The sequence below is a fragment of the Neovison vison genome, chromosome 9 (genome assembly GCF_020171115.1).
Source record: "Neovison vison isolate M4711 chromosome 9, ASM_NN_V1, whole genome shotgun sequence".
Taxonomy (NCBI): domain Eukaryota; kingdom Metazoa; phylum Chordata; class Mammalia; order Carnivora; family Mustelidae; genus Neogale; species Neogale vison.
The window spans coordinates 26,964,348-26,992,331 of record NC_058099.1 but is presented as its reverse complement, the minus strand read 5'-3'; the positions used below and the strand labels follow the sequence as shown (position 1 = coordinate 26,992,331).

Here is a 27,984-nt window from a genome sequence, read left to right as displayed (position 1 = left end):
CCCACTTTGACCCTTTGGGAAAAGTCCCAGAGGTTTAAAAGAACATGATACCACTGAGCTAAATCACCTCTCAAACTCCTAGCCAGCCCTATGTTTCTACAAAAAAAACAAAGTTATATTATCCAGGGAAAATGTTCACATTCCAAAAGCACGAGTGTTTGAAGCTTCTCCACGAGGCAGGCCTACTCACCAGGGTGGGCTTCAGGATGTCCATGTTGGAACGAAACACTTGCTCTGCTGCATCTAGTTTCTCCCTTGGCAAGCTGCAAAGCTTGGAAAGTTCTTGTTCACCAAGCTGAATCACCTCCTCCAATTCTGATCCACTGCACAGATCGGTCAGATGTAACTGGTAGCCTTGCAAAAATACCTGGAAGCAAAGAAAGACAAGCAAAACGGGTTACAAAGACAGGAGGCAGGGTCAATACAGCTTTGAAGAATGGACACTGTCACAATAGTGCAATGCATCAGATCTTTTTACGGACCTTTGGAATGTATCAAGGCACAATTTGACAGGAAACCGAAAATCTGAATGTTGTATTTGACTCATCATCTCCCACACTCTTGTCCTTATGAAGGGAAATCCTGAGTCCAACTCTTTCTCAAAAGAATGGGACACATGATTCAGGAAATAGGAATTGCAAGTGTAAACTCCTGAAACCATTTTAATTATTTTATTAGAGAAAAACATTCTCATTATTTTGGAACTTGTGATATGTTAAACCGGGGTTGGGCTGAATTATGGGGACAAAAAAGCATTCATACTATTTACTTACAAGGATAGATATTTCACAGATGCAGAAAACTATGTTGAAGCAATTTTAGAATTTGGAACTCTTCCTTTTATCTGCCCCTGCGCAGAGTATGAGAAATCCAAGCCTCTCATGAAAAGGCCTCATTAAAGGCCAACTGTAAATCATTCTTATGCATTCATTATACCAGACCCCCTAGAGAGCCTCTCCTTGGCCATATTTTGTCTACTTAGTTAGCTTTCCTGGGCCTAACAGACAGCACCTCTTCATACATGGTCCTTCCTGCCCATGAAACAGCAAATTCTGTAAAAGGGGCTTGCTTTTGCTCACGTTGAGTCCATAATACTGAAACATTATCGACAGTAAATACCTGTGGAATGAATGGATGATGCAGATTCTGCATTACTCCATTATTACCTCCCCCTGTTAATTTAAATTAGTATAGCTTGACCTCCTTGCAGTACAACCCAGTGTGAGTGATGGACCAAAGCCGCTCCAGGCCTGTGTAGCTTTCTAACATTGCAGAGCGTTGGGCCTGCCAGGGTTTCCATGAAGTTTTTACCTACTACCAGACATGCAAGTGCCCTTCAGTTTTACTCCTTTCCCCAAGCAGTCCTTGCTGTTAGCCTACCTTCGGTATCTGGGTCTGAGAGCGTGGACTACAGACAGACCCTAAAACCATGCGAGGACAACCTCCACACTTAGGATGCCCCTCATTTTAAACTGATCTGATGTGGCAGATACAAAATTGGCAGGGAGAAATGGAAATTGTGCTAAATGCAACTGTTTTCATAAGCCTGCTGTCTTTGGCCCATCTCCCAACCATACAACTGGTAAATACAAAGCATATTTTCCTAGTTTCATAAGGGCAAAGCAGTAAGCACATTTTTCTAATTTTAAAAATTCTACATCATGTAAAGCAAGGATCTTATTTTCAGGCATAAACATTTCTACTACTTCTGCTTACTGTAAAGATAAGCTAGTGTGTAGATGTGAGATAGGGTAAAGAAGCAGGGCCCTTTCTGCCAAAGAATAAACTTGGGAAGCTTCTCAGAAAATCAATAACCATACAACCTGGGTCTGTTACTCACTGCACAGGAGCTCTATGATATTTAATTTGCCAAAGGAAGATTTCTAAGAATCTACGATTAAAATTCTATATAAACACCAATATTACTTCCTGGCTTTACAAATTAAGGGAAAAACATTTTTTTCTCCTTATATAATTTTCTTATCCATCCTTAAAGGAAGCATGAAGTTTTTAAAATCTCCTGTCTTAGGTTTTATAGACAGCTGCTCTGTTCAATAACCCTCAACTCTGGTTATGGTCTCAGAATTGTGAAAAATTTTTAAAAATGCCTAATTCATCTTAACTTAAATTCACCTCCCCCCTTTCTAGGGGGAAGGTATCAACAAATGCCAGTTGACAGGCAGGAAATCAGTGTATTTCAACCAGCTGGTCCACGATCCCAGGTTGCACATTCCACTCTCTGAATGCTTTGGCAATGCCAGCCTGAACAGAGAAGTAAAAATGGGTAAGCGGAACTTGAGCTAATAACCTCCTTCAGCACCATAACCAAAACAGGGGCTGATTCATTTCTTTCCAGACACTCTTAAACAATACAACTTCCATCAGCCCCACGGAGGAAGCTGAACATCGCAGCTTACCTTGTGAAGACTGACATTGGCCACCTGTATTTTGTCCACGGTAGGCCTTGGCAGAGAAAGGTTGTAAGTCAGGAATCCAGAGAAGGTTTCATTGTCCACCAGGAAATCCTGAAGCTTCAAGCCTGTCGAGAAACGTATTTTATTTTCATTTAATAAGTTAAAAAAAAAAAAAGTTAGGACAATGAGGCAGTTGGAGAAAACATCTTAATATTGACGGTCTCATTTTAAACCAGTTGATAACCACAGGCTTCTGGCTGAAACATACAGAAAAAGGACATTCAGGGAGCTTTGCCCTACAGGAGAGACAAAAAGTGTGTTTTCTATAGATTAATAGAACCAACTCCGAGGGTGCTCCTAGACTCAAACAGTGTGAATACTTACACAGCCTTTCCTTCTTTTCGAGGAAAAAGCCAAACCTTTTTTTTTTTTTATAAGATTTTATTTATTTATTTGACAGAGAGAGATCACAAGTAGGCAGAGAGGCAGGCAGAGGGAGAGGAACGGAAGCAGGCTCCTCGCTGAGCAGAGAGCCCGATGCGGGGGCTCGATCCCAGGACCCTGAGATCATGATCTGAGCCTAAGGCAGAGGCTTTAACCCACTGAGCCACCCAGGCGCCCTAAAAGCCAAACCTTTTAAGTGATCTCACCCATCCCATCTGAGGTTTGTGAACTTAACCCTACTACTCCTGTCTCCCACATGCCACCTCAGCTAAACACTGGAGCTACTTAAAGCCTTGGACCCACAAACCCCGGAAGGCTAATCTTCCTCTTGATGCAGAACAGTGGTTCTCAAACTTGAGTGGACAACAGAATCATCTAAAGGCTTGTTAAAACAGATTATCTGCCTCCACTCCCAGAGTTTCTGAATCAGCCAGCCTGGGATGAGACCAGAGAATCACATTTGCAAGGAGCTCCCAGGTGATGCAGATGATGCCGGTCTGGGACCCACACTTTGAGAACCATTGGAGGAGAGTGTTACGCTTATCAAAGCACTCTCACAGATGTGATCTCACTTTCATTTCAACCGTGGAACACATGATACAAAGCTCCAAAGCCCAGGTCTGCTAGATTTTAAGAAAACACAAGCATATATTTAAAAATCAACCCACCTAAATGACTCGATGGCTGCAGGGTTTCATAAAGAATCTCTTTAAAAATAAACCCCCCAGGTACATTCCAGTGTAATGAAGCAGAAAGAGCACGGGCCAGAAATCCAGAATTTTAGTCCCCGGAGCTGGAGTCTATGACTGGTGGTGTCATTTGGTCATTTCATATCCTCTTTCTGAACCTCAGCTTCTCCAAAATGAGAGGTTTCTGACCAGATGTTAGGTGGGAGTCCCCTCACTCTGAAATGCTACCATTTTCCCTGCTCTACTTCATTTGACTGTCGACTTCTCCTTCTGCCCCACCCTCTTAATAACCCAACTTCTTTCAACAAAGAGAAAACCAGTCACCCTTTCCTTGTGACTAGGCAAGGCTCATTTGCAAACGGCAGCCCACAGACCCAGGCACTAACAGACCTCTAGGGGGCAAACCTTACAAACCCAATCATTTAAGTGAAGCAAAATAGAGGGTTGATCTGAAATGGGGCTACAGTATGAGGCTTAAAGAGGACAGGAATTAAGTCTGGGGGTGAAGGGGGGGTCACGTGCATAGATAAAGCAGAAGGAGGGCACAAATGCCCAACCAGACTCTCATCTTTGCTGTCAGATCCAGGCATGTTCTCAAGCAAACCTGAACAATTTAGAGCTATAGAAAGGGTAAGTTAAGCATGATTCACACCTATAAAGAAATGACTGTCTGGTTACACCTGACATACTAACACCTGGTATTCCTCACGACACCTTCAAGAAGCTATTCCTTGCCCAGTTAGTGTCCCTCCTCAGAAGATGTCCTCCTACACATGAACACCAGCCTGGTGGTGGCCATCACACAGGACACTATAATGTCCTTAATGCAGCACTCACTCCTATCACCGCCAAACCTCAAGGCACCTAAGATTCACTTAGGGGGCATACTAAAATGCTGTTTCTTGGACCCAATTCCCAGAGACTCTAAAATAGTGGGTCGGGAGTCCTTAGGAGAAGGAAAGGAAAAGTGAATTGGGGAAAATCAGAGGGGGAGATGAACCATGACAGACTGTGGACTCTGAGAAACAAACTGAGGGTTTTGGAAGGAAGGGGGTGGGGGGGGGTGAGCCTGGTGGTGGGTATTAAGGAGGGCACGTATTACATGGAGCACTGGGTGTGGTGCATAAATAATGAATCTTGGAACACTGAAAAACTAAAATTAAATTTTTTTAAAAGTACCAAAAAAAGAGACTACATTTTAATAAGCATTCCTTATACTCCTAATCCAGAGAGTCTGAGGACCACACTTTAAGGAATGTTTTTTTAAATTTCCATATTATCTCCACTAAACTCTGCCTCTGAGAGACATAATATGTGTATGTGGGTTGGTTGGTTTGTTTTTAAGCAAACAACATGGGGCTTGAACCAACACAGGGCTTGAACTCACAGCCCCGAGATCAAGAGCCACCTGCTCTATGGACTGAGCCAGCCAGCTGCCCCCAGGATATGTGTTTTATCTTTGTATCCCTGTGCCAGATCAAAGCCTGGCAATGAATTACTGGTCATTACAAAGAATGATGGCTAGATCATAAATACCAGGAGGTGAGATCAGGGCTAGGAAGATTCGAGAAGTATCTCAGCAGTATCAGATTTTCTTTCAGTCGAGTAGGACCAAGAAGGGCCCAGAGATATCAGGACAATCCCCAGGCTACAACCCAGGAGTAAACAGGATCCCTTTGTTATATTCCCAGGGACACAAAGTAACAGCCAGGTGTTTACCCCAGTCATAGCTTTCAAGAAGGAAGGTAGGAAATCTGGTGGCTTCAAGTGAAGCCCGGCATGAAAAGCCAGACGCTGACCACTATGGAACAAATGGGAAAAAACAACACAATGGGAGTCAGTAGAGCTGGGATCTGTATCCATTTATTCGCCAGGACATTTCACCCAAGCTGTGCCTCCAGTGCCTTGCTCTGTAAAATAAGGGGTGAAATAAAGACATCTCTGAGCCCCAGACAGAACAGAATACACACATGAGTTGGCCCTCCTCAGCCACGGGGACCACCAATTCCTCCTGAGTGTGAAAAGCCAGAGCCGAACGTGCACACTGTGCTCGGGAACTTCGGGTCAGCCTCCTTGCTCCACAGTAGGACTGCTGAAGTGTGGCAGGACGACCCAGCCTGCACTTGCAGTGGGTCGAGGTCATGACACTCTTGAGACCAGCAAGTAGACTCGGTGTGTTTATAAGACTCTTCTGCTATGTCAACAGGCTCTGAGGATGAGAACAGCTGGGTGTGATCAAACTCAAACCGCCTATCAGTGACACCCCCGGGTGACACAGAAGAACCAAGAGGCCGACCTAATAGTCAACAACCCTTGGCAGTGCATGTGCACAGGGTGATGAGATCGCTGGGTGGGGGAGCAGCAGGGCGGGCCAAAGATCCCTGGCTACCAAGGAGTACGTTCTGGTTACGTGCGCACCACACACTTGGACCTAGATTCACATACCACTGCCAACAGCTACAGCCAGCATGGGCAAAGAAAGGCAATGTGGGGCAGTGCACTGCTTCTCAACCTTGGCTCGTGTTACAACAATTCCAATGCCCAGGCTATAGCCCCCGACATCAAATGAGAACCTCTGGAGCTGATACCCACGTATTAGAATTTTACAACTTCCCAGGTGACTGTAGCTGAGTTTGAGAAACAGTGGAGTGGTACAAAGATCAGGGATGTGGGGCCAGGAAAACCTAACTTTGACACTAGACTCTGCCATTTACTGACTGTGGCTTTGAGAATGCATTTTGCCTTCCTGAGACCAACTTTTCTCACCTAAGAGGTAAGGATAACAGTATCACCACCTTCCCAAGATAGGAAGATTGGAGATCGTCGTCGGTAAAGCATGAATAGTGAAAAACTGGCTCATGGTACATGCTCAAAAAATGGTGATAATTTTTTGATTATTGAGAAGGGTTTCTTTCACTGAACTTTACCAATGTACCAAAGTGAAGTGTAATGAGAAGGTGAGGACACAGTTCTTGCCCTTGGGGAACTTTCAAGTCTGATAAGCAAGATAAAGAAACAGTCAGTAAAGGACTAGAAGAAATGAGGAAGACAGGTCAGGCAAGTGACCAAGATGGGGCTTGTCTGTAAGTGCTTGGAGGGAGGGGGGAATTGGCTGAAGCCAAATTCTGGAAAAGGACAAGGGGCCAAAAATCTCTTGAGGTTGTGGCTGGGGAGATCTCTCAGCATGGCAGAGCCAGGACACCCTGAAGTTGTAGTGCTATAGTCATACTAGGTGCCCATAAATGTTCTTCACTGAATAAATAAATCAACAAGCAGATAAACATACAGAAGATTCCTCAAAACCTAAGATATGGGGAGTAAAATGGGTCAGGGAAGACCAAGGAGTATAGTGGGGGCCAGAATGGGGTGGCTTTGTACCTCTGGTCTCCATCTTCTCTATTATATAGCTGGCAGGAAAATGAGTGGAGAAGCCAAGAATATAAAGAAATTCAAATGTCTAAAACAGCCCTTCTTCCCCCTTTGGCCTAGCTAATTCCTACCCACCCACCCCCCTTTTTTAATGACTTGGTCCATGAGTCATCTCCTCCAGGAAGCCTGCCTAGACTTTCCCACCCTCAAGCTGGGTTAGGAGGTCCTTTGTGTTCTAATAGCCTCCTTTACTTCCCTCAAACAGCACACAGATGGATCTACCCTTGTCGAGGCACACAGCTTTTTGCCAGAAGAGGGGCACATGGGTACCCGAGTGGGTTAAGCATCTGACTCTTGGTTTGGGCTCAGATCATGATCTCAGGGTCATGAGATCGAGCCCAGTGTAGGGCTCCGTGCCCAGCATGGAGTCTGCTTGAGATTCTCTCTCTCCCTCTGCTCCCCCTGCTCATTCTCTCTCTCTCTCTCACTCTCTCTCAGATAAATAAATAAACAACAAAAAAATTTTTTTTAATGTCTCAAGGGCCAGGACTTTGTCATTTCAAAGTACAATAGTGCCCAACCCAGAGGAGGCACCAGAAGATCCAAATTCAAGTCCTGGTTTTGCTCTTTCCTAAGTGTGGAGCCATGAACCTTGCTTTTCCCCTTTCCTTTATCTCTCTGGGCCTCAGTGTCCTCTGATGTGAAATGGAGCCAACACCACTGACAAGCTGTTGTGAAAACCAAGATCAAGAATGGGAAAGCACTCTTTTCAGAGGGAGAGAGCTGATGACCCTCAAGAGTTTACACTGGAAACTGAGAAGGTATAGATGCTTGTCACAGAGCACGGTCATCACGGAGCTGGACTGGTAAATTCAACATGAGTCCCTGCTGCCCACAGAGAAGACTCAGAGTCACTATCTATCAAAAGGCAAAGAGAGCTTTCCTGATGCAATCTCTCCAATATGGACCAAAATACCCCACCCTTGCAACTCAGCCTCCTTCCCCAGGTGCTTTGCCTTACATGCAGGAAGGTAGGGCAAAGGAAAAAAGAAGAAGAAAAAAACCAATTCAGGATCTTGGAGTCTAAAGAACAAAACAAGTGAAACGTGTGTTTGTGGGCTGAGCAAGAACAGGGCAGATTCCTCAGTTTCTTGCCAATCCTCTGGGCCAGGCCTCACTGACCAAGCTAAGGAAACACTTCCACTGCAGCCAGGGCAGAGGCCCCGCACCCAGCAAATGCTTTCTCGGCCACTTATTATGGTTTCTGCTCCTTTCCCGCCCAGCAGAGGACCGGGAAGGAGGGGGAGGGCCCGAGAGGAAGAGGGAGGGCTAGCAGGAAGGCGGAGGAGGGAAGCCCTCCGCAGAGCTGGCTGGGGTTACTCTCGGTCAGTGCCCTCCAGTCCCCAGCTCAAGTTTCAAGATCCCTGTAGTCTCTTTTGTTCAACATGAAAAAGAACCACAGCAATCAGCAGCTTGAGAAGTGGGTGGAGGAGGCAGAAGGGAAAAAAAAGACGTAGAAAGTGAGCACATTGGCATCCAAGGCCCAGATATTTTTATTTATTTATTTATTTTAAAGATTATTTATTTATTTATTTGACAGAGAGAGAGAGAGAGAGAGATCACAGCTAGGCAGAGAGGCAGGCAGAGAGACAGGAGGAAGCAGACTCCCTACCCAGCAGAGAGCCCGATATACCAGGACCCTGGGATCATGACCCAAGCCAAAGGCAGAGGCTTTAACCCACTGAGCCACCCAGGTACCCCATAGATACTTTTCTTAAAAGGATCCCAGGAGGGTCTCCCAGCCCTAACCCTGTCAATTGGGCAATGGCCTGGAGGGGACCAGGCTGGATTCTAACTCATGGCTTTACTCAGCCTAAGCTTGTACGGCCATGCAAACAAAACCTTAAAACATTTCTCTGCTACACAAGGGCTAGTAACAAGCACACTCAGGTGTTTTCGTTAGGGTTTTTCTTTTTTTTTCCTGATATTAGGCCTCTACTTTCTTCTACAAGGATAGCTACCTGCAGCTTCCTTGAGATGGCTGGACCCTCCTCTCTGGGAAGATTGGGGATTCTCTGGGAATATGGGGGCTCTGGGCAGCAGAGTGAGACAGAGTGAGTGGCTGCTCCCTAGGTGACTCCTTAGGACAGGTGAGAGGGGGCCAGGAGCTTGGGGTGTATACAGCCTCAGAACCTCTCTGCTTTGGGGTTTGGGGCTCCCAACACAGCAGATTTCTTCACTTCAGTGAGGGCTTGCTGAGGGGATAACTTAGGCATAACCAAACAGTCTCAGGTTCTGGAGTCTGGCTAACCTGGTTCAAACCACAGTTCTAGAATTTTCTAGTCATGTAGCCTTGGAGAGATCACTAAGCTCTCTGAGCCTCCATTTTCCTAGAAATGGAGGTTTACCTTTACTAGGAGCCCAGGTTATTTTAAACAAGTTCAAAACAAATGTCGACAAAGTCACAGATGACAATTATGTGAAGGGGTCCCAAGAGAAACCAGAATATTTAGGGTTATGCTCCCTGAACCCTCTGCAGCAAGTGCCAGGGAAGCTGGACTCTCCTCCTGAGACCAACATAAGTACTCTAACCCTACAAAACATATATTCCTTGGGGATTCCACCCACCTTGTTGGGTGGCTCAGTGTGTGAAGCCGCTGCCTTCGGCTCAGGTCATGATCTCAGGGTCCTGGGATCGAGTCCTGCATCAGGCTCTCTGCTCAGCAGGGAGCCTGCTTCCCTTCCTCTCTCTCTGCCTGCCTCTCTGCCTACTTGTGATCTCTCTCTGTCAAGTAAATAAATAAAATCTTTAAAAAAAAAATTATATATATATATATATTCCTTACATATATATATATATTCCTTACATATATATATATATATTCCTCATATATATATATATATTCCTTAATATAGGGTATTAATTCAACAACTACAGAATGGCTACTGAACCCAAAACACTAGTACTGTGGTTTAAAGGAGCAATATTTCTCAGTGTTCCTTGAAGGCTGGATGAACGAGATGCTCTATGAAGACATGATCCCTGTCCTTGCCAAGAGGAGATGGAGAAAGGATCAGGGGGCAGACCTGTGAGCCTCCAGCCATGTCTGCAACTCCACAGTCAGACATCATTAAAATCAGGGAGTGGAGAGAGACATCTACAGAGGCAGTAGCAGACCCATGTCTTACTGAGAAGTGGGCAAGGCAGACTGTTGGTAGCCACTGGAATGAGGACTAAAGTCAGCTGGTGAGAACCTGAACAGCAAACAGATCCCCAAAGAACAAGTGCAAACAGGGGCCCCAAGGGAAAGGGTGATGGGTTCACACTGGCCAGGAGCACTCCTGATGCAGTGAGTGTGACAGGCAGCTGGGCTGGCTTTAGAAGCCCAGCAGAAAATGAAGATAATATGAGATGAAAGATAACAGACATCACGTCGGCCCACGTGAATTCTGGGCCTGAAGAGAGAGAGTGGTAGAGACGAAGAGCCAGCATTAGACAAAGTAAGCAAAGAGCTGAAGACATTGTGCATGGAGAATGCTTAGTGAAGGTCAGGGAGGTGGGAAGGTGGGAAAAGATGCCTGGAAAAGGCAAAGAACAAAGAGAAGGAAAGAGGCCAAAAGTATGAAGAAGCACAAAGTCCAGGAACAGGAAAGACTGAATCAAAGAGAAAGAGATGAGAGAAAAAGAGCTGGAAAGAAGAGAGTTTGGGGCATCAGTGCTCTCTGATAAGCTTGTAAATGTGACCAGACACTCCAAACACCAGGCTGCTTGGGAATGTAACTAGCCCTAGGACCATGAGAGGTCTAGGGAACATGGGAGAGGAAAGGAAGATGAGTTTACAATGAAGTAAGGGCTGAGAGGGGCTTCTTTCCAGGGCTGAACTAAGGAATAACTGTTAATATATATAATGTATAAATAACTTAGCTTTCCCTTACTTCCAAAACAAATAAAATGCATCAAGATAGGGACAGAGTTGTGATTTGTGGGCAGAGGAAGGTGATTAGCATTTACAGAGCATCAGACTTGTTATATGTATTCTTTTTCTAGAATGCCTAAAACAAGCTTACGGGAAGTGTCATCCCATTTTTCAAATGTGGAAAAAGACCCAGAGGCGTTAATACCCTGCTCAAGGTCCAAGAGCAAGCAAGTGGTAAATTTGAATTCAGTCAGCTCTGGGTAAAAAGCTTTGGCTCTTTCTACTTTATGGGGAATTCAATGAATCGCTTCACTCTTTAAAATCACTTCATCACATTCTTGGCATCAAAAAATGGATGATGCCACCCATGCTTCCTGGTATTGGAATAAGGCAACATGGTAGCACAGTGAGGGGGAAAGATGCTAAGCCTTGGGGTCAAGGCTTTACTCTGTGACCTTAGGCAACAGACATGCCCCTTTTGAGCCTGTTTCCTCATCAGTAAAATGGAGATAATACCAACCTGCTAATTATGCCTTCAATGTAACAATGTATTAAAATGTAAAACAGTACCATTATTTGCTGCAACTTTATCTGTTGGAGGAAGTATCACTCCAAGATTGTCTTTTGTGCCTCAACACAACAGTGATGAGAGGGCAGGAAATGGGAGGCTTTCAGCTAGAAGCACACTGGACTCCCAAACTGCTCTTTCCCACCCACAGGGTAAATAAATCTTGTACTGGAAAAGCAAGACACATGAAATACCATTCTTGATGTTAACAATCCAACTTTTTAATGGCAGTCTGCTGTTGCAGAGTACATGCTGTCCTGTAATTGAGTGTAATTGTATTTTCTATTCTTGTCTGGGTAAAGTTGACCTTTGATTCAATTCAGTTCAAGTAATATTTCAACATAGCAGTGCATCACTGCATCTACCTGGTTACAGCCTAGCCGGGGCCAGACCCCCACCCTGGATGGAAACCAGCAGCTTAGGCTCCAGGACACAGCCTGGCCATGACAGGTCTGGGAAAACTTCCTCACAGTAGGTCGGAAAGATTCCAAAATATGAAACCCCAGGCCCTAGATCAGAGCTTTCGACAAGTGCATGCAGAACGTGAATTGCAATCATGCAAAGATTTCAAGAAATTTCCAGTCTGATGATATAATGTTGACACATATGTCATCAGATCTCCCCAAAAGATGACTCACAGAGGGCCCACAAAGGCAGAAAACAAAGTGTGGGGCTGCAGCCTCAACTTCGGTGGCTGTCCAGATGGAAAGAAGGGGTTCGGGCAGGGAAGGAGAAATGACTGTGAGTCACAGGATGTTCTTTCTAGATGGGTCTTGGGAAACCTTCCACCCATGCCTGTTCCTCAGTGAAGCTGGGAAGTGGAGGAAGTCTGGTATTTCTCCCAGAAGCCCTCTTGTCTCCTTGCTGATGCCAGCCATCCATACCCTGTTATCCTGTGACCTTGGAAGTTTCTGGCTACCCCAGGGCTGCTCTCTTTAGGATGCAGTAACAGCAAAGTATAAAAGACTGAAGTTCCAGCCCTCTTCCTCCCTTTGCCAGCTATGCTGCTTTAGGCAAGTTACTTCTCCTCTCTGAACTTCAGCTCCTTCTTGCACATAAAAAGGAACAAACTCCCCCACCTCCCATGATGGTAGTTCCATGCTGTGAACGAAAGTACAAGCCCGATGCCTCTTACGTGCCAAGCACAGCACTAAATGCTTTACCCATATTAGATCACTGGCATCTCCATTTTGAGGAAATTGAGACAGAGGTGTTACGGAATTATCCAGGGTCACACAGCTGATAAGCAGAAAAGCCAGGATTTGGACCAAGGCTGCCAGCTGCCAAGTGTTCCCTTAGAGCTAAATTATACTACCCAGTGGATGTTTACAAGATAACGGTTTTATATCCTCCTCGCTCAACTCCCTGCTACAGCCAACTACCTTGCTGGTCACGAAAGCATGCCCAGCCCTCAGGGGATCAGGTTTGCCTGACTTCAAAGATCAGAGCAGAATCAAAGGTCCACAGGTGAGAGCGCAGTATTACCAGTAAATCCAACACTCAGAAAGTTAGGCCCCATTTCCCTAATAAAATCCAGCATAACCCGAGGACTTATTTCATGGAAATCTTACAGAATCACATCAGAAAGGCCCAAAAAACCAGATTTGCCCTGTGGACATACAGAAAATGGCACCTATGGCATTGACATATAAAATCTAGCTGATGAGACAGAGAAGCTCAAGGCCCAGGTCAGGATGTTGGGGTGCACACAGCCCTGCCCTAGACCTCCCCTCCATGCCTGCCGCTTTCCAACTCTCAATCTCCATGATGTGGTATGACTTCCAAAGTGACATCTCCACCCCAGTGAAAATGGCCAAAGCCCTTCCTTGTTCCTTCCTAGAAAAGTTCTCGTAAGCTTCATTGGGCTCTACACCCTGGACAGAAGGCATTTCAGAAGTCCCTGGGCTAGGCGCAGTAGGGGGCCACTTGTCACCTTAGTCCTCATTGGGAGGTGCTGAAATAGGTCCTCCAGGCCACAGCAAAGAGCCGCATAGGCCAGGCAATACCCAACTCCAGGGAGTGTCATTCACATGGATGGCAGTACACACGGCATCCACACAACTGTGTGACTTGCCAGCCCTGTGTAGACAGCTTGAAAGTCATCTCTCAACTGTCCCACCTACCCGTCCTGGCCTGATTCAGCGGGTCCAGAAGATGATCTTCTGAAGTCCCACAGAACACCTACCCAGCTTCTGTTAAAAACCATTATGGTGGCTGTAATTTGGGACAGGGCCTGACCCCTGGATAGTTAAGGTCTTAGCTAAGGATGGAAGTTGCTGAGTCTCTTACACAGGGGAGGCTGGGGATCTAGCATCCAGCCACGCCATAGAACCTTCCCCCATCAACCATAATCCTCTCCATTGGGCCGGTCAGAGCTGAGAAGACAGAGAACTTCCACGGCACCTCCATAAGCACAGGAATTGTCCTGGAGCAGATAAGCCATGGTGAGGCTGAGGGAGCAGCCATGGGCTAAAGCAGAGGACAGTGGGGGAGCTGGGAACTTTATAGGGATGTGAGGATGGCTCACCCAGTATGCCAAGACTCGGCCCCAGGATGTACATTTCCCAGCGTCCAGCCAAGCAGGAAGCGCTGATGGTGCTTGGTGTAAACTCAAGATGAGCCTGGGTTGGGCCATGGGGCCATTTACAGATGAAGAGGTGTGCGGAGTGGAAATTCCAGGATTTGGGAAATGAATGAGACACTGGGGTAAAGTGGATGTATGAGCAGAATTACTGAGGAGGAAGTAGGAAGAGCCTGGTGGTGTGTAGCACTAACCAATGCATTTAAATAGCTGAAAAGGAAATAAGTAGGAAAGACAGAGCGGAAAGCTCTGATCTGAGAGCTTTCCCAGTCCTGATCTGAGTCCCAGTTCTCAGACCCAGTCCTGATCTGAGTGCCACCAGCCCCAGTGGGGAAGCCTTGGCTCTGGTCAGTCAGCTAGTCACCCCATCTGAGTCTCCCGGATTCACCAAAGAGATGCAGGAGGGCTGCAGTGGTGACAGAGCCTGAGGAGAAGGGCCAGGAGGGAGGCTAAAAAAGATGGCACTTCTTCCTGTCTCCACAAGGCCTCTGGCAAGAGCAGATGCAGGTCTGTGAGGCCTGAGCCTGACATGATTTGAGAGGCTCTCTCTATGAAAAAGAGTATTTTTTAAAAATCCTACTGAGACACTTTCTGAGAGCTAAGCTCTCCCAGGGCCTTTGAAGGGGCTGAGGAAGATGAACCTTCCTTAGCTTCTCAATAAATCCACTTCTGACCTCCAGGCTCACGACAGCATGTCCTAGAATGTTCTGGGGTGAACCTTGTGGAAGAAAGCAAGCTGAAACTATTTGAAGAACCTTTGTCATTATTATTTAGCCTGATTGACTTGGGTTCACATAAGGGAATTAACTAGAAAATTACACATGCTGGGATTTTACACCTTTCCAAGCACTTCACTTGATCCTTAAAATACTCTGTGAAGGAGAAAGGGCAGGTATTTTTTCTTGCTTTTACTCCACAAAGATCCCCTGATTGCTTACCACATACTGGCTACTACGCTAATGCTTGGGATAGAGCCATGAATAAGGCCCCATCCTGCATTCGAGAACTACAGTCTAGGGGATAGCCACGTCACTGGCTAGTCCCAGCTGATCCCCCTCACCCCTTGCAAGAACTGACCAAGTTTCCAAGAAGAAACATTTTCAGGTTGTCTTGCCAAAGTTCCAATTTCAAGGCAAAGAAAGCCGAGGCCCAGAGAGGTTGAACAAATTGATAAAACCAAACAGTCCACCAGGAACAGAAGAAAGATAAGACAACTCAGACTTATTGTGTGTCAGTTGTGCTGTGCCCCACTATTAGCCATCCACAGATGTCCTCTGATCTCATGTTCAATGACCCTTGGGTAATCTCTATTTTCTAGGTATCCTGAGGGTCAGAGATAATCTAAACATGCTCAAGGTTCACAGATAATGAGGGCTAGAGCCTGAATTTGTTCCCAAAATGAATCTTCACACAAAGCCCCAAATTCTTTCTCTTATACCAGCATTTTCCAATTCTCCATTCTTTACAAACTGCTCTCACAAGTTTTACCATATGCACAGAAAACAATGTATTCTTTAAATTAACTTTTTCCATTTAACATCCCCCTAAGCGATAATACCCATGAAGTTGCAATTTGATAGGGGTTAAAATTAAAAGCTGTCATCTGTATACTTCTTGAAATAATCTCAGATATGACATCAAACACACTCAGAGAAACACTCTTCCTTGCCTGTCTGCATCTCAGAGACAGAATCTAAACCTGTCACTTTTTCTACAGGTCCAAAAATTTGTGCAGTTTTTACATTTTTACTGTGGTACAGTCATCATGGGGACTTACGAAGAATGAATGCTCCTCACATGGATTCCCAAACATTAATTTAACCTCTGCTCAACCTGTGTAGTCATAGGTTTAGGAAGAAAATAACAGAATGTCCAAAAAGTTCCAGTGATGAGAAAATCGGGTAAAGGCCCCTCTGTGAGGCTTCTTATATGGGTTTCTCATCAGGATGGTTTCAAGAATAATTAGATTCGTCTGTGCTAATTCTTAAAACTAGAGACCTTCTCAGGTAAAAGATTACTAGAACAGCAGAAGATACCACTGCAGAAAGAGAATTTCATGGAGCAGCAGACATTTACCTGTGCTCCGTTCCTAGAAGAACATTCTCATGGCTGTGCAAATTGGAAAAGTAACTCCCCCTTCTAGATCAGGTTATTTTCTAGAATGGAAGTTCCAAATGAACTGGATACATTTTGTTTTGAACACCTCTGTGTCCCAGCACCTAGAACACTGGGTGGCACATATTAGGTTCAATAAATATTGGCTGAATGATTGAGTCAACCCATTTATCTGCAAATGAACTAAAAGACCTCTAAGTTCTCATCCAATAAATAGAAACAAAATGATGCTCAAGTCCAGGAAACCATTAGAAGACAGTATCTGAGTCCAGATCTCCATATCCACACATTATCTGCGGATAGTCCAATGAATCCAACTTGGAGGAAATAACAAGTCCTCCAAGTAGATCACAGGGCAGGGGCTCAGCACGGATGACACCATAGGTTGGTGAATCTGTAAGAGCCTGAGTAGGAGTAGTCCAAAGGGGTTATTAGTCTCCAGTGGACTGATCCAAACCTCCTGCCTTAATCCAGTTATTAATGACCTGGATGAGAACAAAAAAGAGCTAGTTATCAAATTCCTACATGACAGGAAACAATAAGCAGCAGCAAATCTACACACGGCAAAATCAGAATCTAAAATGGTTTGTGTAGGAAGGACAAAACAACACAGGGAATTTAAAAATGCAAAATAGAAAGGAAATAGATGATTTCCCTTTTGGTTTAAAGGGCCAACAGCGTGATTAAGAAATGGAGAACAAGTAACTTGCAATACTGTGTATTTAAAAGCCTGCAATACTGGTTGACTGCATGAGGAATAGGCGTCAACAGTGTGACGTGAAGGCCAAAAAGTCCAAAGCAATCTTAGATTGCATTAACAGATGTAGAGTGCTCAGAATGGGGAAGCAAAAATCCCCTTCTACTCCATGCTGGAAAACCATTGTAATTTCTGATAAACTTCAAGGACATAAACACACTGAAACACAGCCAGAACAAAGGCAGAAATCAGGGAGGAAAATATATTCCAGAAGAAGAATGGAGGATATCTATCCTAGAAAAGTTAAAGACTTCAGGAAGAAAGGGGGGAAAAACCACAAGAGCTGTCTTTAAATATTTCAAGGGAAATCAAATTAATAACCTCATCCACTGGAAGGTATAGCAGGGTAGTGAATATGTTCTGCTAACTGGAGCTATTATTACCCAAAATGAGCTGCTATGTGAGAGGTAGGTCCCATCACAGGGAGAGGGTGTGTGGTAGAGAAGGTTGATGAGGGCAAGACTCGGGACCAAGGATACTTCCAATCCTAACAGTGATGTTTAAGAGGGTTAAGCTCATTATCATATTGCGAATAGGGCCATCGGTGCAGAAAAACACAGGTCTCTAGGTTAGGATCTATACTGACATAACCCAGCCTTGGATTCTCTGTGAAATCTAGAGTGTTATTGAAATTTGGCAAAAAGTTACTGATTTCACCTAGGAAGAAGCAACATTTCTGTGCATTTCCCTCCAGCCTGAGGCCTGGCTTAGTGATGCAAGACAGGCAAAGAAAGGTGGGAGCAATTTAGGAAGGAGCTGCAGGGCAGAGATGGGAATGGACTGGGTGAAGGCAGAGATAAGTAATAAGCATTGATATAATATAATCAAAATCAGAGGAGATCCTCTCTTCAGAGCTTTGCCGAGAAAGTTTTTTGGACACAGGTTTGTCTTGCCTTCTCCACCCTAACTCATGTCTCCAGTTGCTCAAAGAAGAAAAATGGATCTGTGTGGAAAGAACTCCCCACTAAGATCTGAAACTCGGCTCCGTCCGTTAGTCGGTTTCCCCAGCCATGACATTGAGAGGCAGGAGGGCAAGGCCAGGTGCTCAGGAATGCCTCACTGACACCTAAGAATAATAGTGGCTCCCACTGATCGGACATCTACTATGTGTCAGACACTGGGCCGGGTCTGACATTCTACATCGCAAGTTTTTCTTATCTTACAGCTGATGAAATTAAGCCTCAGAGAGGTAAACTGTTTTGGCCAAGAAGTCACCTCTTCAAAATAATCACAGCTCATGTTCCCTAAGTGCTTCCTCTGTGTCGAGTGCTGTTTTGAAGCAGTAACATGTGTTATCTCATCTATTCCTCACAATAATCCTATGAGATAGGTTTTCCTATTGTCCCCACTCTACAGATTAGAAGAGTAGCCTCAAGGGGTCTAAAGACTTATTCACAAAGTCACAAAGCTACAAAGTAATATACCCTAGCACTCTTTCCTATGGGACACACTAAGTCTCCACAGTAGGAGAAATAACCCCGGCTCTGTCTCTGGTCTGCCAGGCAGGGGCCCTCCTGCAGATCAGAAAGGACAGACACTATGGTGGCTTCAACCTCTGGGTCCTATGCTGGGACAGAGGTGTGTGTGCAAGATCAGGGGCCTATAGGGCAAGGAAAGAGCACCCAGAGGGCCAGGCCATGCAGCCCAGAGAGGTTCAGCCAGGAGCTCATTGCAACTAACCCAGGAGCCCAAGCACAGCCAGGCCTCTCTCTGAGTGGAAGTGACACCTGCTCCCTGCCACCCACAGCCCATCAGGCACCATGCTGCTCAATGCCTCTTCTCTTGCCCAGGGAAAGCACAGTTCTGTCTTCCCAAGAAAAGGCTAAAGTCTGGTGGAAAGTCTAGCACTTTGTACCACTTCTTCTTTTGCCAAGTGGGTCCCAAACTGTGAGGCTTTTCAGCAGAAGCTGACCCTCCCCATCCCTCCTAAAACACCAAACTAAGTAAAAAGTACTTTCCTGGTTAGAGCAGAGCAGCAGTTGGCCCAAGATGGAGAGTAATTTATGACTGACATTGTTTAGAATCACCGGTACATGGTGATGACAAAAAGCAGACCCTTTTTAGTCAGCTTCACTACTGCTTTTAAATTCTCTACAAACCAGGCACGCCGTGACTGCCCATGCCCAGGAGACTGTCCCCCTGGCTGGCCACTGCCTGGCAGGCTGTACCATAACTTCTGCCCTTGCCCATGCCTGCTCCTTGCACACTTCCTCAGTGGCCGGCAAGGAGCTCCCTGGGCACTTAACCAGATCAGAGATGAAGACTTCACTTTTAAAAGATCAGAAGTCAAGTGCCCATCAACATGAAATCAAATGACTAGGTGGAAGATGAACTGCATTTCCCTTTTAGAAATAAAGGCTTACCTTTCACCTATCCATATCAAGTTGCAACTTTAATAGCTCTTACGTGCACATAAGCATCCCTCATCTATAAATCTGTCCATTCACTGCAACCATACGGGCAACTCCAAAAAAAAAAAAAAAAATTGGGAGTTGGCAGCAACCCGTACCCCCCAACTGCCCTAATGCCAGGCCTGTGCCATTCCTCTCTGGTGATTTCTGTTTTGTCTCCCCAGAGGAGGCCAGCATATTCATTGTCTTCCAAGTTTCTTCTCAAATACCTCCTGCAGAGAAGCTGAGAGGGCGGACAGCCCAGCCACTGAGGAGGAAAGCTCCCTAGGAAAGCACTGAAGAGCAAGGGCGAGGGCACCTGGGCTGCCCTCTCACCCTCGTGTAGGTCAATTTCCAATTATGAGCCAGTGCACAGAAGGCTTTTGCTTACTTGAACTGGAACTCTCTAACTGCTGTAATGTCCTCAGAACTTGGTGCATGTCCTTCATGCTGGTGTCTTTCTGGCTATATAAAAGAAGCCGCCGAGCATCCGAGAACAGGCGAGACACACTGTAGGGGGTGCAAGAAAAGAAGAAAAGCCCTGGTTAGACCCGCTGCCTCTCTGCTTGAAGGAAGTTATCTGTCAGGAAAACATGTCCCCGCCTGGCTACAAGGTGTTCCACAGGCCAGCTCTGGTCCACTCCTACTGCTCCCCACACCCAGGTGCACCAATGCCCCAGGCTCCTACCTGCTCACCCACCATCTCTGCCCCAAATGCTCTTCCTGTGTGTCCACACAATCAAATCCTACCACCCTTCAAGGCCCAGCCCATGTGCCTCCATCCAGGAAGCTCTCACACCCACCCGCCCCCACCCACACACATACATATCCAGGGCCAACTTATCCAGGAGACCCAATAAGCACAGTGCCTAGGGCCCAGGATGCTCTTAGGGTCCACGAAAAAGTTTACTACCTTCTAAAATCAGAATGAAAAAAATGAAATCCAGAAATTCAGAATGAACATATATGATAATGAATCCAACCTGGATTATAGTCATCTTTATACCAACACAGTTATCAAATAAAATTTTTAATATTTCTGCATGCTAGGAGAGAGGGCCCCTGAAAGCTACAAAGTCTAGGGTCCATGGACGTTATAATGTGGCCCCGTCTGACTCTGCAGAGCTTCCTCGGGACTATCCTGATACATCTCCTACAGTCCTTTGTCCACTCAGGCTCATGCTATGGTTCCGTGCATTCCAAGACTCTTCAATGGCTCAATCAGCAAACACTTATTAAGTTCATGTTTATGTCCAGTATTGGACGCAGGAGCCAGGAAGATAAAAGCAAGGAAGCAACACCCAGGCCCTAAGGGAACTCACGCCACAGAAGAGAGAGACCTGCGGACACTGGGACACTGCAGTATGACAGGGAGTGACAGAGTAAGAGTGAATCTGGAAGGAAAGGGACAAATTCGCCCAGCCCAGGCTATGAGCTGCTTGTGGGCAGGTCCGCTCCTGTGCTTATCTCTGTACCACCACCCCCAGCGCCTAGACCAGCCAGTTCAGATGCACAGGAAATGTGGCTAAGTGAGTAGGCTAATAATGAATGGACAGAGCTGACATGCTGTGCCTCCCTCTTCTCTGACCAGTTTTTGTAAGAATGGCCTCCCAACCACAGGAGCCTTATTGTCATAAGAGCTACATATTGTTACTCCTCATATGCACCAAAGTAAGATCCACAGTCTTAGGTCCTGGCAGCAATTCTCCCTGCCCTCATTCTTCAAACCTTTACAAAAGCAACTTCACTCAAATTGAACCATTCAAAATTCTCCAGAGGTTGAGAAGGAAAGAAAAAGTATTAACTGACAAGTTTGGAAAGAAAACCCGATATAGTACTTACATGGATTTGTTAAAGTTTCCAACAACCCCAGGGGCCTCACCAGGAGTTGGATAACGGAAACAGGGGTTATTGGCATTACAGATAATCCCCTGAACCCAAGGAAGCGTTCCTGCAGAGGGCATGGCTTTGTTTGGAAAGTGGCCTATGAAATCAAGAAGAAGAAAAACACAAAGAGAAACATTAATTCTTTGAGGCGATTTTCGGGACTCGATAGGAACCTTCCTTTATCTCTTTTGGTTGCACCCACACATTGCTCCAACCCAAACGTGTTTGTCCCATTCCTCACATCCCAGACACCTGCCACCTCTGGACTGATCCCAGCCTGAGCTGGAAACTTGGCATGAGACAGAAGTTCTTGATCTACTTGCATCATCTGTAGAATGGGGTTCATGGCCTCGGCCTTGGGGAAGTGATGAGAGGGGCAGAGTAGACCATACACAGTAACTGCCTGATGTGCAAGTACCTGACAACCCTTACCTCACCTTCCACTGCCTGCCTCACCTGCCAGAGACCTGGAGGGCCCCCGGAAATGGCCTGATTCAATTCCTTCATGCTCTAAGGAAACCACAGCAAGATGAAGTGGCAGGTGAAGAATGCTCAAGGAGGGGTGCCAAGGTGGCTCAGTCGGTTAAGCATCAGCCTTCAGCTCAGGTTATGATCCTGAGGTCCTGGGATCAAGCTCCACGTTCAGCTCCCTGCTCAGTGGGGAGTCTGCTTGTCCCTCTCCCTCTGTCCCTCCCCTCCTCTCATTCTCTCTCTCTCAAATAAATAAATAAAATCTTTTCTTAAAAAATGCTCAAGAAGTCAGTAGGCAGGACTGGGAGTGGAACCCACATTTTCATGATCCTAATCCATGTTCCTTCCCTTATATCTGAGGCTTCCCTTGTGCTCACTCTTCTCAGTCCCCTCAGGTTCTGTCCTCTGCTGGTTTCTCCTCCTCTGCCAGCTCAAAAGCTCTTCAAGGCCACCTAATAAACATGCTAACTTGGGGTCAGATGTCATCTGTGAAGCCACCTTTGTTGTCAGTGCTATTCTGTCACTCATCCAAACAACGAGCCCCATCCCGTAACTCATCTCCTCACTGTCCTTTCCCTTCATTATGGAGGAGCTGCTGACAAACAGCAGGTGTGGGGGACATGGGTGGGTCCCAGGTGTCAGAGGCACACTTTGGTGTGTGGTAGGCAGCCACAGGGGCCACCAATGAGGTTCAAGATAAATGTGCTCTGGGACCAGGGCTTTTAACCAAAGGACCAAGCATGTGTGAATTCCTTTGGACAGAAAGGCCATGGCTCCAGCTTTCATCATATTCTCAGGGTTACCTGTGACCCTGAGAGTTTATAGCCATTAAAAACAATAGCTTTAAGTGGGGAAGGGCTGTAAAGCTGTAGCTTTACAGGGGTTGGGGTCAGCTCTATGGGGATTCATATCCGGTCCCCAAAACTTGCTAAGTAGCAACTTTGACCAAGTTACTCAACCCCTCCCTCAGCTTCCTCATCTGAACATGGTGATAGAAATATAGTCGACTCCACAGAGCTGCAGTACTGTGTGAGTTCTTACAAGCAAAGCAGGGGGCAGAGTGCCTGGCCCAGGGCAAAGGCCTCCGTTGTGGGGGGTGCGGTGGTGAGGCTGTCGGGACTGCTGCAGCACTCTGGGTGTGAGCCTACAACAGGAATCACTCTGCCACTGTCCAGCCAGAAATACTCCTTCTACCCCACAGCTATGACCTTCCTCCAAAGCAGGAATCCTGTTCTATTCATCTTACTCTTTCTGTGCAGATATGCTAACAGAGTCTCCCCAGAAAGTAAGCCACAGCTGGGGAGTGCTACCCTTTGCTTTTCCAACAGTGGGATCCCTTTTTTCTTTTTCTTCTATCATAATGCAACCAGAAAGGCAACTTCCAAAGCAAGGATGTAACAAGATCTGATCACTATGGGCACCCTCAGCAGGGACTCTGGCCTGTTGAACATTTACTCAGTTAACCTCCTTATCTCCCTGTTAATAGTTCAAGGAAAACCAAACAATGTCCCTAGCCTAGGTCAGCTGCTCCTCATGCAGGGAAAAGCTTATGTAACCCAACCAAATACTCGAAGAATCAAGGGATTCTCTTGAATCTCCTGGAGATACTGGCAGCCAAAATAGGGTAGTGTTGGTCCAGGCAGCACTGGGCAGTGGAGGGGAAGTATTTCAAGCTAATCCTTGGGGAGTAAAACAAAGACTTTTTCTAGAGGTGGGGTCCTACCTGATTTGCCCCCGCCCCCCACAAAAAGCAGTATGGGGACCTGGCATTTGTTATACAGGATGACAATCAAATAGCATAAAGGACTCCCATGACCCAGGGAAATGACTAGGACCTTGACGGCCCTTGCTCAAACTGGGTAAGATTTATGAAAAAGAATCATACACTAATCCTTTGTTCCCAGGCACAAGACACCTCTGCAGGCTTCATCTTAGTTCTTTGCCCTTCTAGCTAGGTCCCCAGAAGGTGGTGAGAATAGGAAGTAAGGTTACAAGACGTGCACAGGTGGGAGACAAAAATCTCATCTGCCTTCTGTAAGTATAGCAATTCCACATGTCCTAGAATCTATAGTCTAGATCTAGAGGGATCTGGGTTACAATTCAATAGCATGCCCAAGATCACGACCTCAGCAAGCAGGGTAGCAAGGATCCAAGCAAACCTCAATTTGTCTAATGCCAAGGTCTGCATTATTTCCATTACACTGTCTTGCCTACTTGTGATCATTCCTGAGAGAGCATCGCCTAGCCGATAAAAAGGCTGAGTTTTCCCTAAAACTGTACTTCAGTGAAGCTTAGGGTAATGCTAAAATAAAATCAAATAAGCATTTGTTCATTAATCTTTGGGGCACCAAAAGAGAAAGCAGAATTCCCTTCCAGGTCCACAAATTGAGTGTATATTTAATTTTATGCTCTTTTCCTTTGTGGCAAAATCAGAAAATCGCATGTAGTAGGATGTTCTTGAGGTTTTGTGGATTTAGGGTTTTTTTTAAAACTTGAAAATGTATATGCTATATTAGCAAATTAGTAGGTAAATAACTACCAGTGTATGCTATGAGAGACTTGGGACCAGGATAAGAACACAATTAAAAGGTGACCCTAACCCCATCTCCTCCATGAAGAATAGTATCCTGGCAAAATCCGGTGCAGTTGGCGGGCTGTGAGCGGAGCTAGCTAATGGTAGGAAAAGACATGGAAGCAATGGAACAGAGGTCCCAGGGAAACCTCCCACATAAATGCTGACCCTTCAAACAGGCACATTTCTGTAGACAATCCATCCAATGAGCAGAGCCAGGAGACGAAGATGGTGATGACAGAACAACACTCAGGACAACCATGTGGGATAGTTATCGTTCCTTTTTGATAGAATTTGGGACACTCGGGTACAGAGAAGCAATGTCACTTGCCCAGGGTGATATACCTACTAAGTGTCGAAGCCAGGATTCAAACCCAGGTCACCTGACATGAAGAGCTTGTGTTCTTAGCCACTACTGTATTTTCTAGCCTCCACTCTACCGGCCATCATCCAAATACAGGCCCAGGAGTCAGATGATCAGGACTCAATTTCATCTGAGTCACTTATTAGATGCGTGGCCTCGGGCAACTCCCTGAAATTTTTGGAGCCCCAATTTACTTATCAAGAAATTAAAGTAAATGCTAACAATGAGGGTCTACTGTACAAGGTTGTTACGACAATCCAATGAAATCATAATGCTCAATCTGAGCAATTCTATACGAACGCTGTTTAAAATGATACGTTTCCCTGATTTACAACTGTGCAATTAAGACATAATGACATGAAAAAAACCTGGCAGGTCCAGATGACAACTGAGTTAAGGCACGGCCTCAGGGGGCTCTTTTAATCACCATCCTCTGACTTATCAGTAAGCTTTTACTTTCATGATCTAAAATGTATGAAACAGATGTTGGCTTTTATTATAATTACTGTTATTACCATTGGCTAGGACTGAAAATGGTTTCCTGAGGTCACACCTTATCAAAAAATTAGAAGCGTTTCTATTCCAAACCATGTGCAGTGTTTCCTAAAGATAGTGTCTTGGAACTGGTCAAATGTAGTCTATATCCACTCCTGGATGTCGCGTGCCAGTAGACTCTCCAGCGGGATGCTCAATACTTACATTCATGCTGTTCATAGGGTGGGTAACTCAGCCGAACGGAGATCAGGATCAAAAAGATAAATAGAGGCCAGGCCACTTCCAGCAACAGCTGACACTGAGAAGGAAATAAAACAGAGCACTGTGCATTTAAAAAATAACATGGATGCTTAACTCTACTCGCCTTTGGGAAATCCACAGTTGTTAATTAAACTGGAGGATGGCCCCTCCAGCCTCTGCCACCACTCTCCCAGCTTCAACAGCACTGAATTGTTTGCAGTTCTCATAGCATACTATTCCATACCTGTGTTCTCCTTAAGAAAGGGAAACCCCTCCTATCCTGCTTCCTCTGGCTCATTACTTACTATCCATTCTACAGAATACTCCAACACCATTTCCTTTATTAAAATCTCAGGCTGAGTGAGAAACCCTTCTCCTGTAACAGTAACCCATGCATATTCCTCCTAGAGCCTTTTCCTCCAGCCTGAAATCATCCATCACTGGCCGCCTCAGGCAACAGGAGCACCCTGAAGGCAAGCACTGAGTCAGCTTCTATTCCCAGCCCTTGAGCTGTATCAGGTAAGGAAGGACCCTTAGTGGAAAGGAGGGGCGGGGCAAACTGCTGTGCTCAACACACCACCTCTGCACCTTTAACTGCACACAAAGGTGCCCCCCTACACACACACTGGGCTGAGAAGAAGGCACCAAAGGACAATGGAAATTGACACAGTGTTCCAGATCAACCTTTGTGCCTCCAGGACTGCAAAGAGCTGAGAAAAGTGCAAAGTTCTTCTTCCCTGTCTAGCAAGGTCTCAGTACCATCTTCTCCAGTGGGTTAGAAGATCATTAAACTTACCGGTGAGCATGATCCACTCTGGTTAAAACAATGTGGTGTCTCTAAACCTAAACCCTGCCTTGGTGAATTGCCAACGGATAAATAAGCCCAGGGACAGGATGGAAATCTTTAGGCATAATTTAATTGAACCAGGGGTGTTCAGAAAACTAGCTTCACTGCCTGAAGCTCTCACCTCTTCCATTCTAGATCCTGAGGTTCTAATTAGGATGAACACCAAAGAGCCCAGAAGAGTCACGGGGCCTTGTGGTTAAGAGTAATTATAACTGTGGTTGCAGAGCCACAAAGTCAATAGAACACTGGCCTGAAATCCTCCCTTTTTTTTTTTCAAACAGAATTTTTTTCCCTTGATCTTTAAGTCCATATATTTTTATTGTGGAAAACTTGAAATTAAAAAATTCTAAAAAAGTAGAAAAAAGTAAATACAAATCACCCTTAATCCTACTTTCCAAAGACAATCCCTAATAAACTGAGCTAACAATGCCCTCTATTAATATTTTTATTTTTTTTTCTATGCATACATGAATACTTTTACCTACAAAACTGCATCATACAGTACATATAATTTCTCATTTTCCTTTTTCATTTAACATTATAATTGGGGGTGTTTTCCATGACATAAAATATTTTCTTAAAAGATGGATTTTAACGGCCACTTTGATATTCCATACTGTGAATAGATCATAATTAATTAAACTCTCTGCTCTTGCTGGTACTTCAGAGTGTTTTTGCTTTTTTGTTTATCATTTTCTATTGCATTTTGGTATTTTAAATAACCCACTTTTAATTTCCAAAGACCTTTGATATGATTACCCATTAAACTCTTTTTAAAATCTTCTTTTTGGAAGTAAATACAAAGATGATAATAGTAGATGTCCTGGGGTGATAAAAACACAAGTGATTTTTTTTTTTAAATACATCCCTGTGTTTCCTAAATCTTCCATAATAAGCATGTTATTACTTCTTGAATGGAACAAAAATCCACTGCTATCATATAACCATGAAGAATAATTTATACTATTTGATACCACACAGCAACATGGGGGGAGGAGAGATGGGGAGGTATAAATGGGTCCCTCCTTGGAAGAAAGTATGCTGTCAATGGGGTCTCCAAGACCAAAGACATGGCTGTACTTCCTAATACTTCTATACATAATCCCAAAGAGGCCACACATACTGAAATCTCCAAGCTTTCAAATGACATTTGGTCTCTTCTACCAGCAGAGTTGGAAGTCCTTCCTTGGAGTCTCCCAGGTACACCCTGCCTTCACCAGCACTTGGCACAGCAGGGGCCCTATTTAAAAAGGACTTTCTCCCACACCATCACTTTCTTCTCACTAAGCCTGCCACACAGAAAGTCTTAAAAAATGTTAAGAAAGAGAATGAACTGAAGTTTATAAAATAATAAAGATGGAAATATAAATCAGTTGAGCCCTCTCAGAAAGCAATTTGGCCATATGTAGTCAAAAGACATGTTTATCCCCTGTGACCAAGTAATATGTATAGGAAGTCATCCTACAGAATTGAATTTAAAATATCAAAAAGCTATATACATGAAGTTATTCATCCACTGAAACACTATAATTGCAAATATTGGAAACAACTTAGTTGCACAACACTGGGGAAATTATTAAATTACAGTACACCAACTAGACAATGTATTACACTGTCATTACATCTACGAAACACAGACACTATTAACCATGTAATATTAAGTGAAAAAACAGAACACAAAATTGTATGTTACAAACATACAGCTAAATAAAATCACTTACAAATATTAACAAACAATTACGCCATTTTAAAAAATGGGCTGTGAATGAAGTCAGAAAAGAATAATGAATTCGGAAAAAAACAAAAACAAAATTAAATGAAGAGTATGAATAAGTTACCAACCTTGGCACTCAGAAGCTAACAT

The 27,984-nt window shown here is 44.9% G+C and overlaps 1 protein-coding gene across 1 annotated transcript in view; it reads right to left on the bottom strand.

Moving 5' to 3' along the window:
- Window positions 1-27,984, bottom strand: part of ABCA1 (ATP binding cassette subfamily A member 1) — a 128,367-nt gene that overhangs the window by 72,749 nt on the left and 27,634 nt on the right. The window contains exons 3-7 of the mRNA XM_044265222.1: window positions 25,238-25,331; window positions 21,087-21,228; window positions 19,636-19,754; window positions 2,418-2,539; window positions 191-367 (exon numbers count right to left, since the gene is read on the bottom strand). Of these exons, the coding sequence (XP_044121157.1) occupies window positions 191-367; window positions 2,418-2,539; window positions 19,636-19,754; window positions 21,087-21,228; window positions 25,238-25,331 (654 nt within the window). The remainder of the gene's footprint in view (window positions 1-190; window positions 368-2,417; window positions 2,540-19,635; window positions 19,755-21,086; window positions 21,229-25,237; window positions 25,332-27,984) is intronic.